Source organism: Plasmopara halstedii (genome assembly GCF_900000015.1).
Source record: "Plasmopara halstedii genome assembly, contig: Scaffold_2061, whole genome shotgun sequence".
NCBI classification, from domain to species: domain Eukaryota; phylum Oomycota; class Peronosporomycetes; order Peronosporales; family Peronosporaceae; genus Plasmopara; species Plasmopara halstedii.
In genome coordinates this window covers 1176840-1194396 of record NW_020188969.1, presented here as the reverse complement: position 1 = coordinate 1194396, position 17557 = coordinate 1176840, and the positions used below count along the sequence as shown (strand labels likewise).

At 43.4% G+C, this 17557-nt stretch overlaps 5 protein-coding genes across 5 annotated transcripts; 3 read left to right on the top strand and 2 right to left on the bottom strand.

Moving 5' to 3' along the window:
* Window positions 1-1299: 1299 nt before the first annotated feature.
* PHALS_02770 (YAP-binding/Alf4/Glomulin) lies at window positions 1300-4668 on the bottom strand (the record flags this gene model as incomplete). Its single annotated transcript, XM_024717215.1, has 11 exons — window positions 1300-1497; window positions 1560-1693; window positions 1762-1886; window positions 1957-2095; window positions 2152-2275; window positions 2335-3077; window positions 3143-3229; window positions 3291-3321; window positions 3365-4342; window positions 4404-4502; window positions 4567-4668. The coding sequence occupies 11 exons, from the start codon at window positions 4666-4668 to the stop codon at window positions 1300-1302; spliced, it is 2760 nt and encodes a 919-aa protein (XP_024582736.1).
* A 147-nt stretch (window positions 4669-4815) lies between these two features.
* On the top strand, window positions 4816-6577 carry PHALS_02769 (uncharacterized protein; the record flags this gene model as incomplete). Its single annotated transcript, XM_024717214.1, has 4 exons — window positions 4816-4994; window positions 5055-5856; window positions 5923-6489; window positions 6572-6577. The coding sequence occupies 4 exons, from the start codon at window positions 4816-4818 to the stop codon at window positions 6575-6577; spliced, it is 1554 nt and encodes a 517-aa protein (XP_024582735.1).
* A 39-nt stretch (window positions 6578-6616) lies between these two features.
* On the top strand, window positions 6617-8511 carry PHALS_02768 (uncharacterized protein; the record flags this gene model as incomplete). Its single annotated transcript, XM_024717213.1, has 2 exons — window positions 6617-6624; window positions 6699-8511. 2 exons carry the CDS (start codon window positions 6617-6619, stop codon window positions 8509-8511), a joined length of 1821 nt encoding a protein of 606 aa, XP_024582734.1.
* Window positions 8512-8614: 103 nt separating this feature from the next.
* Window positions 8615-11076, top strand: PHALS_02767 (Uncharacterized conserved protein; the record flags this gene model as incomplete). Its single annotated transcript, XM_024717211.1, has 2 exons — window positions 8615-10971; window positions 11037-11076. 2 exons carry the CDS (start codon window positions 8615-8617, stop codon window positions 11074-11076), a joined length of 2397 nt encoding a protein of 798 aa, XP_024582733.1.
* Window positions 11077-11225: 149 nt separating this feature from the next.
* PHALS_02766 (uncharacterized protein) lies at window positions 11226-12056 on the bottom strand (the record flags this gene model as incomplete). The annotated part of the gene is made up of 5 exons (XM_024717210.1): window positions 11226-11356; window positions 11424-11562; window positions 11622-11687; window positions 11748-11894; window positions 12006-12056. 5 exons carry the CDS (start codon window positions 12054-12056, stop codon window positions 11226-11228), a joined length of 534 nt encoding a protein of 177 aa, XP_024582732.1.
* Window positions 12057-17557: the final 5501 nt, after the last annotated feature.

Below are 17557 nucleotides of genomic sequence, written 5' to 3'. Positions count from 1 at the left end.
ACATCAGCTCTACTTGATGCTCTTAGGGCGGCCCACTTTTCCTTAAAACGTTTGGTAAATCGGCGGGTTCAGCAGTGATGTTACCAGTATCTGGCGGAGTGAGAAAGTCACACACAGTCTGGAAACTCGTTGGAGTTTGAGGGTCACTTCGGCAAGATTGCCCTGGTGCCATGGCTGCTTATAGCCTAGCGCTCTTTTGGTCTTCATAACCCTTTGGACAACGGCAGGCCCGTACTTCCCTTCAGTGAGAGGTAGCCAACCTTGCTGTAAGAACTAGTCTGTCGCTTGTACAGGTGACTCATCGAAACGATAAAAGCGATAAGCAGCGGGACTTAAGGTAAATGGGCTATCATTTCGACGCCCGCGTCATGATTTGGAACTTGAGATGCCAAGTATGAGATGTCGTTTAAGGTGGACATCCGCTGTGCTAAAGCTGGCTTGTATATCATTTAGATCGGCGAGGCAGCGCGTTTCCTCGCCCAGTGTGCAAATTGACACTGATACTGAGTGGCACTTTCACCAGGTTCTAGTTTTCAAGTTTTTGTTTGTGGAGAATATGGTTTTGCCCAATCGTTGCTGCACCAAGCACAGACGGCACTCCTAGTGAGTGACTGCTTGTGTGTCGATAGAGCGCTCCTAAGGTAACTCTCTCGCGCTCATTTTGCCCATGATGGGCTGAAGGCCCGTGGGCTCAAACGTGTAGGAGCACCAATCAGAGTGATAAGCGACGTCAGATGGTCTAGAATTGTAATTGTCTCTTGCGATTGCTGTAGAACAAGACGTGTTTTTTTTAGCAGGGACCGGCTTGTTTGTTCAAGCTAGCTATTGCCTAGTGGTCTACGGCGGATTTTCGAAAACTTCCCACTGACAAAAAGAGCAGGGAGTCCAGCTTGCTGCATCCATCATCTTCATGAACCAGCCTGATGCTTCTATGTTCACTATTTTCACTATTTTACCGAACATAAGAGATATAAGTACACAAATTGCAGATAACATCAGGATTTGATCTCGTTGAAGTTGTAGGGATGGTTAAACAGCATTTCTCCCTCCATTAGTTGCCGTCGTGGCTTGAGATATTGCTAAGGAAGTAGATAGCCAACCATACTTATTGCAAAATACCAGGTGGAGTGCTTCGCAATGAGACCTTGTCAATGTCCCGAAGTTTCAAGGCTTTGACACGGGCCCCCAAAAAAGAACTTTGAGTAATTTCATCACCATGCTTTATAGTTGAAACTCCAAGAACAGTTCGCGACCTTCCGAGTTCCACCGAGCACCATATTTACTAATTCTGCTAGCTGATTAAATTTTAAATTGCTCAAGTGTCGAAGCAAGCGATGCTTCCAAGATCAGAAGTTGCGCAAAATCTCTGTGAAAGGAGTCGGACTCGATGCTTTTTGCCGATTCTTGAATCGTCAAATGTAGGCGTTTGTTGATCCGCGTCATCACTTGGCTGATATCGCGATCATTTGAGATACTTCGGAGACCAGTGGTATTGTCCTGTTTTCATGAAGAAAATGCTAGTCCACGTTTTGTATTGCTGGTGTGCTTACACATCGTACCTTATCTCGAATGTATAAAAACCGAAGAAGACTCAAAGTGCTTGCAATTAAATCAGCTTGTAGCACAAGATCACGCTCGGCAGCTTGAGCTAGCGTTTTGTATAGCAGTGAACAGATAGCTGACGTTTTAAATGCTGTTTTGACCCAGAAAGCGAGACAAGTTAGAGTCACATGCATTGTAAGGTTCCAGTCAGCTACTCACGTGACTGTGAAAGCGTATAGATTGAGGACCACGCCTGCACTGTATCATTGCGCACGAAATCCATTAAGATAGCTGCAACGTTTCCATACGGGCACTCGATAATCAAATCTCGAAGTATCCAGAAGCTAAAAGTTTATTGAAAAGATAATATTTTAGGTCAATTATGAATCTTGAAAGGAGATTCATAAAGAGTACCGATCATCAATAACGAGCCTCAAGACCAATCCTTTCAATACTGCAAGTGCTGCTGATCGATGACTGGCTTCAGGGAACGACACCATCGCATTTGTTATCACCTGAATCAAGGGAGAGATCCAATCCCGATCACAAAATACTTCGATACTCTCATAAGCAACTTTGTTTGATAACATAATCACCTTGCTAACATACCTGCCGCTTGTTCTCGAAACGGTAGATGTTTCGTTATCATTGCGTCATTTATTTTAAACGCCAATTTCCCTTCGGGACTAAGATTAATGGCAACGCGCAATAATTCCAGGCCACGGAAGCGTTCCTACTTATTGGAAACACAATAAAATTTTGTTGTTCGCACCATTTCACAACTAATAATACCTGTTGATCGTTCGATTTGATCAAACAATGTGCATATGAAGCCAGAAGAAACAACCACGAGAGTGGTGACACAATCGCTGATAATGCATTTTCAAACATCTCCTCAGTAAGCATCGCATGAACTAAACTTGCAACACCAGAGGAAGACCATGCGGTAAATGCATACTCCTGTCCATATGTTGCTAAAAAGTATCGATAGCGTAAAAATCCCCATTTTTCGGCCACTCGCTCGGAAATCCACCGAAAATCATCATTTTTGAATCCTTTCGTCAATTCTAATTTATCTTCACCATCCTCCACTTCCGAATCTTCCGAGTCACTATCGTGTAGTGGCAACAACTTCTCTTGACATTCAACTAACTCTTCTCGAAAGCGTAGCGTGGAGACGAAAACGTGAATGTCTACGCCACACTTTAGTACGTTCGGTATCAATCGTAAATTGATGTCTTTTCGCTGTGGAGCCTTTTCAAAGAGATATAAAAGTGCAGCAACGAGAACCCCTCGTTGACCGGCTGCCTCTTGCTCGTCGTCCAAGGCACCAACGATGTGAGCTGTCGAGTCGATCAATGGCTCGAGAAATTGAAGGCAGAGGTCAATTTGATGTTCACTGAAGAGCTTCTGACTGTCCAAATTGCCTAGATTGTCTTCTCCATTATTTATTTGAAGCTTAAAGACGTTTCGCAGCACATTGAAACACGCATCTTCTAGAAATTTCCAGCGTTTCCGTTGGATGTCATTCAGAGCTGTGTCAAGTAGTTAATACGATAGAGTTTGCGCTGAGTACGAATTTAACGATGCAGAAAATTACCACCTTCGTTAATCACTACGAACTGAGCACGAAAGTCTTCTACAGACGTCGCAGTTTGCAATCCTATGAAAGCCTCCAGCAGGTCTTCTTTTCCCATATCTCAAGCAACGATTAAACCAATAAGAACAAAGTATACAAAATAAATTACGTAAATTAAGTTCCTTCAACTCGTTCTTCATCTGACATGGCTACAGTCAAATTTCTACGTCTTTTGCTGCGTACCATAAGACGACGAGCAGTCTCGAGCTCATGCTCAAGCTCCAGTCGAATCGCTTTTCGCATCGTGCCTTCTAATTCATGCATTCGCAGTTCCTTTGCTTCTTCCTCTTTCTGTCGTCGATGCTCCTCTAAAATTGCATGACGATAGTAACGGTCACTTTCATCCCTTAATCGAGTCTTGGCTTCTGCTACATTTTGTTGGAGATCTTGAATATCCACTTGTGAAGAAGTCTCCTCTTTTGCCAATCGCTTCCGCTCTGCTATTGCGGCTTGAAGCAACTGAACTTTATGCAGCCAAAACTCTTGACCCTGCTCTTCCGCGGGTCGAATTGGCGGCCATGGAGCTGTCATTATGCATGGGTATTCACGAAATTCATCCAAACAGAGGAGTCGACGTTGTACAAAGCTCTTGCCTAAAGTTCGCTGGATAACACATGCAGAGCGTTCAAGTCGCCTTAGATTCGTCAAGTGATGATAAGCTCTTGAAAAGTAGCAGAGTTTTGCTTTCGAAACGGATATTCGCCACGCACGCTGGATGATTCGCACTGAGTTCTCACGTTTCTGAATGTGTTGCTGGCGATACCAAGACTGGAGTTTGACAGCATTCTGATGTCGTCGAGCTCGACGTTTGCGGATAAGTGGAAGAAGTGTTGATGCCAAGACAGCAAAGCCAAGCTTTGTTCGCTGAATGATCCGATATTCGCGATATCGTTTCTGGATTTGGAACGAAGCTTGACGACGAACTGATTTTCGTCGGAAACTTCGATACGAAAAGAAATCGACCAGTAAGCGTTCAGCTCGAGTCTTTCGAACATTCGCTTCTCTCTTAAGCTGACAATAGCGTCGCCAAATATACTGAAGGTACGCGGCTGCGACGTGCTCCAATTTCCGCCTCATACGTGAAACCTCACGTTCTTCTTTTAAGGACTTCACTCGTTCGGCTTCTGCAAACTCGACCTCGAGCTTTTTAACTCGGCAAGCCTGGAAAAAGTAGAACATAATCAACATTGATGTATAGTCCGGCTTCAGATTAGACACATACCTGCTGTAGTGCTCGGTCTCGTGCTCGAGCTTGTCTTCTTTTTGCACATTCCACGACTCGATTTTGTCGATCAAGCGAATTGTCCGAAAAAAAACGATTCTGGATGGCAAACATAATTTGAGCCTCTTATTTTCTATGTGGAATTGTCATTTTCAACACTTACTGCTATGGTAGCTGCAAACGTGTATCGTCGGCCATGTTGCTGCGAGTTTGTCTGACGATGCAGCAGCTGAGTTACTGAAGATTGAAAGCTGCCACCACTCATTCATACGAAAAACCATCAAATAGAAGCTAATGAAAGAAAGAGCTGGTGAAAATAGCTTTTTCACACGGTTTCAGTTATATCTGTTGGCGTCTGTGTATTGTGACCGGACGGTGTTTGTGATTTGAGGTTGAGTATAACTTCATTCTGATGTTAATAAGCGATGAAGCCTCTTCCTTTTTTCCAGGCAAAGATGCTCCACCTACGGCTCGTAGGATCCGACCTAACAGTGCTCAATCCAGCTTTGTGCACCAGAAGCTTCACACGGCGCTCTCTCATGCGGAGAAGACTTCAATAGATTTGACCAAAGGCTCAAATGCTCTACAATTGTAAGTCTTCTTTCCATGCAACCGTTTTTCTAAGTCATTTTAAAGTCGGAGTTTATTTAGAAAGCCTCGAGCTTCGGAAGATGTCCAGGATAATAAAAGTAGCACTCGATATCGAAGTACAGTTGCTGTCGTGTCATTCAATGATTCGGCGACTACCTTTTCGTATCATGCAAGTTTGGTGCCTGGTATACATTTCTACACCTTTCTAGCAGCAAAAGAAGTGGCATTGGGACCAGTCGATTCGGATTATGCAGGACATGGTAGTGAGAATGAGGAACGTGAATCACAACGCTGTCATCGAAGGCCTGACCTATCAGCACTCAAACTAAACGTACCCGATACGATTGTATACGGCGAAACTGGACGTGGTATTTGGATATTTACGGATAAAAATGGATACGTCCAGCGATCGACAGAGTTTAATGACAAGCAAGTGCTCGAGCAATTTTCACAAGGTCGGACAGTACAAAATGATAAGCATTTGATCGTGTACAAAGAGTCGATCGTCAAAATGTCAACGGGGGGGTCTCAAGCTGCTCATAGGTCTGTTTGTTTTCAAGGTAACCAGTTGCGTCTACTGAATCTTGGAGAAGTTAAGACTTTATTGGACGGTGTGCAGACTGTGAAAAAGTCTTTTTCGCTCCAACAGTTTGTAAAATTCAAAGGATTAAGAGCTTTTGTTCAACGAGCAGTTTTTGAAGCTGGAAAACCGTCTTATGCGTGGATGATACGTAACACGGAGCCGCTAAGTGATTTTCCCAATATCAGTCGACTCTGCACAAATATCCATGCCGAAAAGGGGTGCACATTTATCAAATTGACCGAACGTGGATGTGCTGCAGTGTCTGAACTTAATTTACGCGTACGTGGTAGGCGTATAAATTCTTTTTTGATGTGACCTAAACTTTCGGTTTGCAACTATCTGCAGATAGTACGATATGTTGAGCGGCATTTGCATATTTCTATCCAGACTTTTGTTGCAGATTTTATCAAAGATGCTGCTGGCAACTGGTGGTTCATTCAGGTTAAGGCTTTTCAAGCTCAAAAGAGATGCACTGCTTTGCCACGTAAGTTACGAAAGGCTTATTTAATGTATCGAAATTTTGGAATGGACGATGACGAGGAACCAGATGAGCAAAATCGACGTAGTAGACATCAATCTCATCGAAAAAATGTTATTTTTATGAAGCAGAAAGTGTCCAAGCTTTTTCAGTGCAAATGCTGTTTGAGCACTTATACGAAAGCTGAATTGTCCTATAGAATGACTTCAAACATGATTTACGACATGCATTTACGAATACGATCTCAACTTTCACCCGAGAAGACGCTTTCGTTTCTATCTAATTCATTGGTAGAGCATTCTGTACCTGAATTGGCGTATGAATCGTGGCGAGTGTGCAGTTTTTGTTACGCCATCTACGAACGTGACCAGCACTTGCGGCGGATTGAAACTAAATTTTCTGAAGCTGTTGGAGTTCCTTCTATGACAACAGCTGTAAGTGGGTTGAGTCGAATTGAAAATCAGCAGTTAGCGGAGTATTCGGCCTTACCACCTCAATTGACACTTTGTCGGCTAGTGCTAGTCATCAGAGCAATATATGACATCCCACCTGAGTTGTATCATGCAGAGGTACAACATTATACTACAACAGATAAAGGTGAAAGGAAAAATTTGCATTCATCACGACTGTATTTGCGAATTAGTGTGTTAGGCTATACTGAATGCATTCCTATCAATGGAGAAGATATTCTGAAAGCGGTACCAAAAGGAGAACATTGGCAAGAAAATCTTGATCATTCGTGGAGTGATGACGACGCAGATTGGTCGGACGATACAACAGAATCTATATGCCATCAAACATCCCATTCCATGCACCAACCTCAATCGTTAGAGACTCATGGTATCAACTACAACTACTGGCTCCCAATGAATTTATTACGCCTCATACCATTCTTTGCTCCGAATACACTAATCTATTCCAAATTAAAAGATTCTAGTGCGATTTCTTCAATTTTGACTGAGAACGACAGTATTCGGGTGCAATTAATTCGAGCTACGGAGCCTCCTTTACAAGATCCAATGGATTTATCCGTCAAACGGCGACCACGGAATCGACGAACGGCTTTGGCTCCAATTGGGAGTATTAGTGACGTCGAAGCGATGCCTGGCCCCTCCCACTCTGTTGTGCTTGGGTTGACTAAAATTCGATTGACGCAGTTTCTTAGCACAAACGTGACGAAACTCGACTATTTCGCATCTATGACAATGACAGGAGAAATGTTAAATATTAATGGCAAAATGGGCTTAGAACGCATTCGCTACGTCGATTCAAAGCTCCTTTCATCAAGACACCGTTTACGAGTACACAATGGGATTTTCATTCCAGATGAAACATTTATTAGTGGTGATGCCTTAACATCCGAGTGGATGGATTTTTTCCGAGCTTCGACTTATACAAAACGGTCTTCATCGACAGTCAATGATATGAAAAGCCTAACGAATATTGAGATCAGTCCGTATAACAAGGCTGAAAGTTTTCCAGAATCTTCGCTACATTCGATACTCAATATTTCGTCATCCAGAGCGTCGCTTCTGGATGAAAATGGAACAATGGACGTGGATTTAGAGTTAATGATTGAACAGGCCGATTCAGAGCTACAAGAACAGCGTTTGCAAAATATGAACGCGAATCTTATATCTCCTAGCAACACTCCCTCGGGCAATGAGGAGAATTATCTGACGAAGCAACAGCTATTCTGCGATCAAAATCAATTTACTAATTTGAGGGATCCGTCAATAATCGTACCATCCAATGATGATTCTCCTTTTACACAACGCTCGAACTGTTCAAATCTTGACGCTAGCGATCCTTCATCAAGATCTTCAATGGCAGCGACTCCACGAAACCGCATGTCGCTCTGGTCGCTTGCGCTTTCTATCAAAAAAGCGCACAACTTGCTATCACGAGAGCGGTCGTGCTGTCGGTGGGAATGCCACTATACACTACTTCACCAGAGACGTTCGGCTTTGGAACGACAGCCATTGAACTCCCAACTTTATTCCGAGAGCGGTCATCAGTCGAGATCATCAGATGCTATCTTGTCAAATTTAATTCCACAAGTGTCATTCAGTTGTGCGCACAAATTCTGGCTCTTCGGAACGACAAACATGGTGCAATCGTATTTGCGTCATAACTCGACGCTTAAACTTTACTTTCGTAACGATATGTACGCGTCAACGCGGACGCGATCTGAAGGTGAATTTTACGGGAGTTTCGAACTATCAAAGCTGCTTCGGAGTCGAAAGATTGACACAACGATCGATATTTTTGCAGCACAAGACGATTTATTTATCACTTCAAGAGAAGTAACACTTCCAGCTCCATCGTTATCACTATCGATTCAGCTCGCGCGAGTTCCTCTCGACATTGAGGAAGTATTTCAAGAGCATCAATTTAAAGAGATTGGAAGTACAAGTGAAGGACTTCGAATTCTCCGAAAAATGCCTATAAATTGAATTTACGCCTATTATTGTTAATAAATAGAAAAGTAAGTGTTGGCTTTATTTCTTAAAGAAATAGCCAACAATTTTCTCCATTACAGGCTCTATTGATTATAAAATGAGCTCGTTGTTACAGGGTCTTAAGTTCATACAGCGCTCAGAGAGCGAGAAAAGATCGAAGCGCGAGAAAGAGAAGAAGAAGAATGCAAAATCAAAATCGAAGAAGCACAAGAAAAAAAATAAATACGTAAGTACCAGCAGCATAGAAGAAGATGTTGCAAAGCATAACGAATCGAGAGCTACAAAGGCTTTACCACGGGATGACTGGATGACGATGCCGTATATAATGTCAAATGCTGATTCTGATGCGGTAGTAAAGGAGCCTTTCGAATCAGAAGAGCAAGCAAAGCAGAAGAAGATCCAGGATGAAATAAACGCTGGAATGCGGGAGCCAGTAACAGGAATGGTTTACGGTCTGTATAATCCGAAAGATCCTGATGCTGCACCTACTGTCTCTATTAGTATTGTAGACGAATTAGATGCAAAACAAAATCAAAACGATGATGAGATGCCACGATTCGGTGATGGAGGAGCGAGTTGGTGGGCAAAGATGCTGAAACAAGCCGAGGAAAAGGCGCGAGCGTCGGGTGTTGCAGTTGAAGAGATTGTACGCGAAAGATATGGATCAATTTCTGCATTAAGGAAAAATGCGAAAGGATCAGCGAATGACAATGCGCATATGCAGTATAAACGACATGCAGTGGATAACAAAGCAGGACGTGAACGCCGGGTGGTTGACGTCAAACGGAATGCTCAAGATAAGACACTGCTGGTCAATTACTCGAAGAGAGTGCAGCAATCAGTAAAAATAGTTGAATCGAGCAGACATGAAACAGTTAGTAGACGGGAGGAAGGACGGAACTTGACTCGAAAGACAATACAGGAGGATGAGGATGAAGAACCCGTTGACTATAATAAGTTGACGGATTTTGACGACTGTGACGCACGAGTGAGAGCATTCCATCGTAGGTATAGGAAGGATGAAGGGAGTAGCACTCGCGATTACAATCGCACAAGCTTTAAACGACACGGTCGTCGTCGAAGCTGCAGCAGTGAACGATCAGTTGATAGAAAGCGATCGCGAAGGTCACATCGTTCCCGTTCACCTACTCATCATGAGATGCTTCGCTCTAAGCAGGAAAGAAACAATTTGCCGGAGAAAGCTGATTTCTTAGTTGAGCACAAAGAGACTCCGCTTTTGCGTGTGCGTGACGAAGCAAAGACCGTCGCCGAAAATCTTGAGTCAGAAAAACGAAGATCTTTTCTTTACGGTCGCAAAAACCCTGTCGACTGCAAAGTTGAACTTGAGCACAACCCATTAGTTCACAATAAAATGCCGCCAAACAAGACTGGGCCAGTAACAAGCTGCAGTGTGGGTAACACAAACGAGAATGTAGCTTTAAACAAGTTGGCAGCGAAAGCGTTACGAGCTCAGATGATGGGCAAGACCGCTTTATTTCACAAATTGACCGAGCAGTTGAATGAGCTCGAAGCGCAGCTGGAGCGTGAAAAGACTGCAGCTGCCATTCCTCATTACGAGACATTTCCTGGAGCTTTACCACCTTTAGAAAAGGAAGATTTGCGTAATGGATCACACATAGGTAAGAAGAAGCACGCAAAAAAACTTAATATTAATGGACCAGAATTGGAAGCTTCGCTAGAAGAGTTGGTGCGTGAAGAACGAATGGAAAGTTCACGGAAGTGCAAAGGCAACATGGATGCGGCTCATGCACGAAACATTTTTCGACTTGGTTCACGCTACAAAGGAAGCGAAGTAAACGCTCAGAAGTTCTCGAGTGGACTCGACGAAGATGAGCAAGTGAACATTAACCTGTTGCAAGAATCAGCTTTAAACCGGAGTAGACGCGCAAGAGATCAGCGTGAGCACGCCATGGCTATTAATGACACCAAGCACTGGGATGAGCGAATTCAAAAGTGCTCACTTTGTATGAAAAGCCGAGCTTTCAAGCGACAGAAAATATTGTCGTTTGGCGAATTTACGTATCTTGCGGTGCCAAACCGTCCTATTTTACATGCTGGGCACTGTGTGATCGTGCCAGTTGAGCATGAATGCTCTATTGTCCAAGCAGATGAAAAAGTGAACGACGAGATCAAGCGATTTCAAACTGCATTGACAAGTATGTGCGAGCAAGAGTACGGCATGAGTATGGTCTTTATTGAGCAAACAAGTGCGCCACATCGAAAGCGACACACGTGGATCGAGTGCATTCCTATTGACCCAGAATTAGCACTGGATTTGCCGCTGTACTTCAAACAAGAATTGATGCAGGCTGACAGTGAGTGGAGTACGCATCAACCAATCATTGACACAAGTAGAGGTGGCATCAAAAGTCTCTTGCCACCAACATTTTCATATTTTCACATTGAGTGGTATACACGGAAGGGACGGGGGGGGTACGGGCACGTCATTGAAGACGAGAACAAGTTTCCGAGTGACTTTGGCGTCAATGTTGTGGCAGGAATGCTGGGCGTAGCGAATGTTCTTACTCGGCGATCTAGTCGCCCACTTGAGGATATTAAGCGCGACGTTCTTGCATTTTTAAAGACCTGGAAAGCTTTTGATTGGACACAAACTCTTGATGGTGGTATCTGATTCAAAACTCATTTGTTTTAAGTTTTGATATGTAGTGATTCGGATATCGAGCCTCCTATGTATTTCCAATTCGTCCAAAATTCAATCGATCGATGTTGACAGTTGAAGTGGCAGTATTATAATTCATCAAACATGTTGGGCCCGAGCGATTAGTTGAGAGGACATTATCAGGAATGTACTCGTACGCTTTGGTAGTATAAGACTCGTAGAATTATCAGCTGACTAGAATATGGGAAAATTAATTAGTCCGTACCTGCATAAGTATCGATCACGGCTTCCTTGGACTTGACCACGACTGTTGTCACACCACACTGCACTAAGAAAATCATTGAGTGAATACCAGATGCTAAGTAGCCTGCACTCTGGTATCGTGAGTTGCTGTGCGCTTCCCCCTACCAAGCACACAATATCGCCATAAATTGAATGCAACTGGCTTCAAATCTTTGCTTACCCAATACAAAGCACTTTGGACGGCCAAAACAAGCACAAGTAGTGATGCACCAACCACAAAGCCAACCTACAGATGAATAAAAAATGAGAAGCTTAGATGAGCAAAAGATTGAGTACCAAATCTCACGCAAAAAGCCGATGGTGCTTTATTCAAGATGACAATAGAAACAAAATTGAAGACTACATAGACGCTGGCGGTAATAGTAGCATCAAGTCCCACATATGGTGTTTCTAGTAGAAACATGGTGGTCAGTAGCAACGCGCAGGAGAGGATCTATAGAGAGGAAAAATCGCATGAATAGGTTGATTCTTTTTTAATCAATACGTGCAATATAAATGTAGTCAAAAAGAAATTTAGCAGTCGCCAAAACAAAAAGACACTCACGATGTTGCTACACAGCGCGGCATTGAGTAGTTTGCGATGGCTGCGTTGCATTCGTACTATTCGTAACAAATAAGTATATTAATTCAACGTGGTCGACATACAATAATCGACAAACTACTTCTAGAAAATTTGGAAATACATCAACTTTCCGGTTATTTCCAACATTTCTCTAACGTAAATATGTAGACTACGGCTCTCGTAGTATTTACACTTTCGATGATTGCCGTAGTGGGTAAGCTGGTCGAAGTTCAATAGTGGAAGCATAAATTGATGTGCTTTAGTGCTTGAATGATTGAGCTTCTAATGATCTCAATCAGTATGCGGAATTGATAGAAATCTCTTCAACTAAAAAATGACACCTTCTTGTTACACTTGTGTGAAAAAGAACCGCTGGTTTTGCCAAAGTTGTGGTTGAGGTCTTGACTCCCTTTTCAATGGCAATGCGTGGTTTCGATCGCGTGGAGAGCAGTGTGCCCGTTGATTGGTGATACCAATAAATGGTGTATCCGTTGATCCGCAATAAACTTGATTTCTTTGGTTTAAATGTAATATCTGAGCAGTTAACATCTGTGCGGCAGCTTTGTGCTTGAGGAAGCGTCTTCAGGTCACCGACCTCGTTCTTTACAAGAACCAAGTACTAGTGCAGCCAATCGCAATCCGCTGCCTCTGAAAGGACTTAAAAACCTTAACCAAGGCAAACGAACACTTCTGTTCAATATCGAAACTGATTTGTAATTATCTTTTTATCTTAATCTTATAAGTTTAGATTTTCCTAAATATACTAAATATATTTAGTAAATCTAAATACATGCATAATTACTGGCTACCTAGCGCCGTATCGTATTCTTGTTTGGGTGTGTGGTCACATTATGCACATCTCGTGTGACCCACACACCCCTGTTATTAGGGTTCGTGTAAACCCGTTACAAAAGCTGTAGTGGGCCAAGTCACATTACACATGTCGTGTGGGCCACATACTTTGTGTATCTAACATTAACTGTACACCCTGTATAGTTGTATATCCCCATTTAGTTATGTTGTATCAGAGCTATAAAAAACGTATCTGTTTAGAAAGGTTTAGAGCCTTTTAATAAGAATATGTCACTTCACCTTTTCTTCTTTACGTAAGTCAACGCCCCGTTCGAAGCGAGCAACACGCGGTGAGACGATTCAGTTGACGTAAGCTTTCTGTGTGTATACAAACGGGCAATCCCGTTACACTTGGTAGCATTAGTAGTCATTCGAACGCCGACTGCTTCGACGGAATTATCGATGAATAATGTGAACATCACAGACGGTGGTCCTTCTCGGATTAATTGGGAGAACATTTGCTCCTAACACACTCGGAATTGGGGTCTGTGGTGAAGCTGCGAGCTTTAATCGGAGATCAGGAGGTCTCTGATATGCTCCAATTTGATGAAAAAACGAAACTCAACGCCTAGTGAAATTCTGCTGCATATGAGCAAGGACTATTGGGATTTGTATCGCAAAACATTCCGACACCGGTTTCGTCACATCACCCACATGTGGTGGTGATATCGTCGGTACACACAGAACGTCACGTAAAAATCAGGGTGAAAAGCTTTCACGGGAACGAAGATCAAAATGTGACTTTTGGCAGCGAGAAAGAACATCGCCATCACGACGGCACAAAATCGAGATAATTGTAGTCAAATGGCCTTTTGTAAGAGTGCGCTGTTCATAACCGTCTTGCAAACATGACATCCATGCTTGGGTGTGTATGTCGTGTAAGGGACTCTCGAGGTGAGCGGAGAAGGACTGTCTCGACTTGGAGAGAAGACGAACGATTTAATACCTCAAATGTAGATTTGCAGCTGAATTAAAATGAATTAATGGTTTCTAGCTATATGCAAAACACCCCAAGGGCTACAAGAGGTTTTCTAATAAAATCTTGAGCCACTGATTTTTTAAATCAAGTGTGTTCTGAGGTTGAACCTCAAATTCAATTGATACAAATTCTTAAGTGTTCGGATCTTAATCTTCAAAGCTTGAACTTCACTTTTCATGGAATGTATCCAGTAGGCTTATGCCACTCACTTTGAAAGATAAAGACATGTTGGTCTCGTCACCAGCACAAATCTTAAAGTAGAAATTCAGATTCTGTATCACACAGAATATTTGTGACATCATATAAGATGCCACGTATGCATTTGGAATTACCAAACTATATTAAATTCTCAGAACGCATAAAGGAGGTACAAATATGTCCCTGTATGGAATCTCTAAGTGAGTCCATTACATCATCCCCTCCTTTAGGTCAAAAGTACTTTGATACTCTCGCAGACCCTTTGGAGCACTTCACTTTCTGAGCAACAATGAAGCGGTCAAGTAAACAAGCCAACAAGAAAGAACGTTTTCTACCTGAATGGCTCCAAACTCTTTGACGTTTCCTCCATTCTTAACCGAGATAAAGACAAGATGTTCTACATGGAACGTTTCTTTTGTTGGCGTCAGATAAACAATCGTGATGATCCGATCCAGCACATCAAAGCAAAGCTTGACTCTTGGCGGCGTCTTAAAAGGTAGAGTGTCTGCTTCGCTGAGTCGGCGCAGGCAGGGCTCTCAATCACGACCAAGCACAATCAAGCTCTGGTCGTCGTAGTGCTGCCTCTAGTAACACTTCAAGCGATTCTTGTAGTTGCGGAACACGTCGGGGACATCAGACTTAAAGGCCTGACGATGTTCCAATGTATCTGATTCAGATGGAACCCGATCTACCAAGCTCTGTAGAAGCGCTAGTGATTCGACTGCTTATTTCCACGATGACGGGCTGACCGATCCTCGTAATCGACTTTCGTCTCAGCCATACAACGACGCTCTCCGCGAGAGTCTAATAGCGGAAGTGGGGCTGAATGTGAATTCCATTGAGCAACGCTGGATGTGAAATAGCGCTCATCGCGGGCAAATTGGGGCATTGCAGCAGCGTGGCTCGACGCTTAAGGATAGCCGCGAGAGCCTTTCGAGCCTTGTCGCAGAGCAAAACTCGAAAATCGTCGTTTTGACTGATGGTTTCGCCCAATGCTCAGCTTTGGGGTCCCGTTTTGAGCTACGGAGAAAAAGGTTCATGATGAATTCGTTCGACTCCGGAAGGACGAAAAGTCTCGCGAGTTGGCTCACGAATATCTGTTGCGCTCTGTTGAAGTGGCTGGCTTTCTTCCAAAGGAATTATGTGCTGAGTACCATTCTCCCGTTCAAGCGTTGGAATCAGTAAAAGAGCAATTATTTGATACCCTTCAACCCTTGTACGTCACGAAGAATTTTCCACGGTGAAGAGTTGGCTGCTATTCGTGGACAAATGGAGAAACTTCATGATCAGCCCGACCATCTACCAAATGAATAGTAGGATCGGCAGATCCACTCGGAAGATACGACTTTGGTCTACAAACATAAATGTAGAATATAGGCGCATATGTGTAGGGATGGCTAATGTATACGCATCACCATTGCCTTTCAGCACCTTTAACGGTCCAATATATCTTAGCAAAAGATTTCTATTTTTAAGTCGGACGCTGCATGTTCAGGCAGCTTTGTCGTGCTAAGCATGAGCTTTTGCTATTGCATCTCGAACAAACCGCACAACGGCTTTTCTCTTCACAATAAAGTCATCGACGTGCTGATCCTCACGACTTGTCATGTCGTCTAGAGGTCTCATTGATCAAAATTCCTTTTTTAACTCTGTGACAGCATTTTACGTGTGACTGTGGCTCAATAGCCATAGTTCCTTCCCCAATTAAGGTATAGACCTTGCAGATTAGGGAAGCAGGTACTCCAGGATGAATATCATATTTCACATTAAATGGCGAATGACCTGTCGAGACATAAGTCGATTTGTTCAGCGCAAACTCTGCAAGAGAGAGATATACTTCACTCTTTAAACGACGTAGCGTAGCTACGCAGAACTCGACTCACACGATCCGTTTGACCGTCTGTTTTAGGGTGTGCTGCTGTTGACAAGGTTACTTTGGTGCTTGATAGTTCAAACTGTGCACGCCGAAATTCGGCTTGAAACGGGTGTCACAGTCAGACAAGATCTCTACAGGAAGGGAATGCAAACGGAAAACGACAATTACAAAAGTTTGTTGTTTAGTCGGCAGAAATCATATCCAAAGTAAATCATCTTGCCAAATCGGTCCACTTACACAGGGATGCCACCGCGTTCATGTGTGTCACGCGGAAGTCCAAATATAGTCCTTGCGCACCCACTTATACATGTGTGGCCAATAGGAATGCCGATGAAGGCTGAGAAACTTTTTTCACGACCGAGTTAGCCGCCGAAAGGGCTGTCATGGTTCTCAGATAAGAGACGATAACGCAAACATTCGTCATTTGGAACAAAAACTCTTGCTGTATCCCCGTGTTCAACGGCATCGTACAACAATCCATTGTGTACTCCAAAATGGTGAACACGCGATCTTGAGATGGAAGACCACACAGTGCTTTGTCGGAAGGGTCTTTGACATGTCTCATCAGACTTGTACCCTTCGTAAATTCCTTCACGCACTGTAGTCGATGCTTGCACTCTTTTGTCTGAACATTTTCGCATTGTCGACATTACTCGTAAATGTTTTTGCTCCTGATCTTTGAATCATGGTCTGGACGTCTTCACAACGCAACGGCTAAGACGTTCGTCTTGCCTGGCTAATAGTGCGCAATTATGTTGGTCTCTGCAAAAAAAGAAGACCATCGAGCTATCCTCTGCGATAAATGAGGAGACTCTACTGCCGTACGCAGCGAGGCATGATCTGTATAGATCGCAAATCGCTCCTCTCCAAGCAAGAACACACGGAACTTAACCAAAGCATACCTTACTGCCAGAAGCTTTTTGTCATGAAATGGATCGTTCTGCTCCGCGGGCCAAAGTTGTTGCGACTGATACGAAACAAATCGCCCTCGATCCTCATCATCGTGTTGCGTCAACGCACAATCGACGGCATAATCCCTTGCATCGCAGACCAGTTGGGAAGGCTTATCGTGGTTTGCGATCGCAAGGACATGGGCTTCTCTTCAGCTCTTGATCGCTCCAGCAAATACCGCCTGGTGACCTTTTGACCGTTCCCACTCAGCGTTATTCTTTAAGAGGTCGTTAGAGGTTGCACTTACACTGCATTCTTGCGGCTTTATTGTGCAAATAGTCGGCCAGCACAACCATTGTCTCAGCTGTTTCACATCTTTTGCTACAGGCCAATCATTGATAGCTTTGACTTTCTCCGGTTCTACACATAGACCTTTCTTGTCAACAAAGCAGCCGAGAACGGGGATCTCCGGTGCAAAGAAATGCACTTACTCAGTTAGCGTAAAGTTTACTCTCTCGCATAACTTAAAAAGTTCTGACAAAGATGATCAAGACGAATATTGATATCCGACTTCTTACTTAATTTCTTACTCCAAGCGAATATAACTTGGTACAAACTCTCTCATGGACGAAGAATATTCGTGACCATTCTGTTGAAAGTCGCGGGAGCGTTCTTCAAATCTTGCGGCATCACAAACCGTCCCACAGCATACCACTGGGGTACTGACCGCAGTAAGTG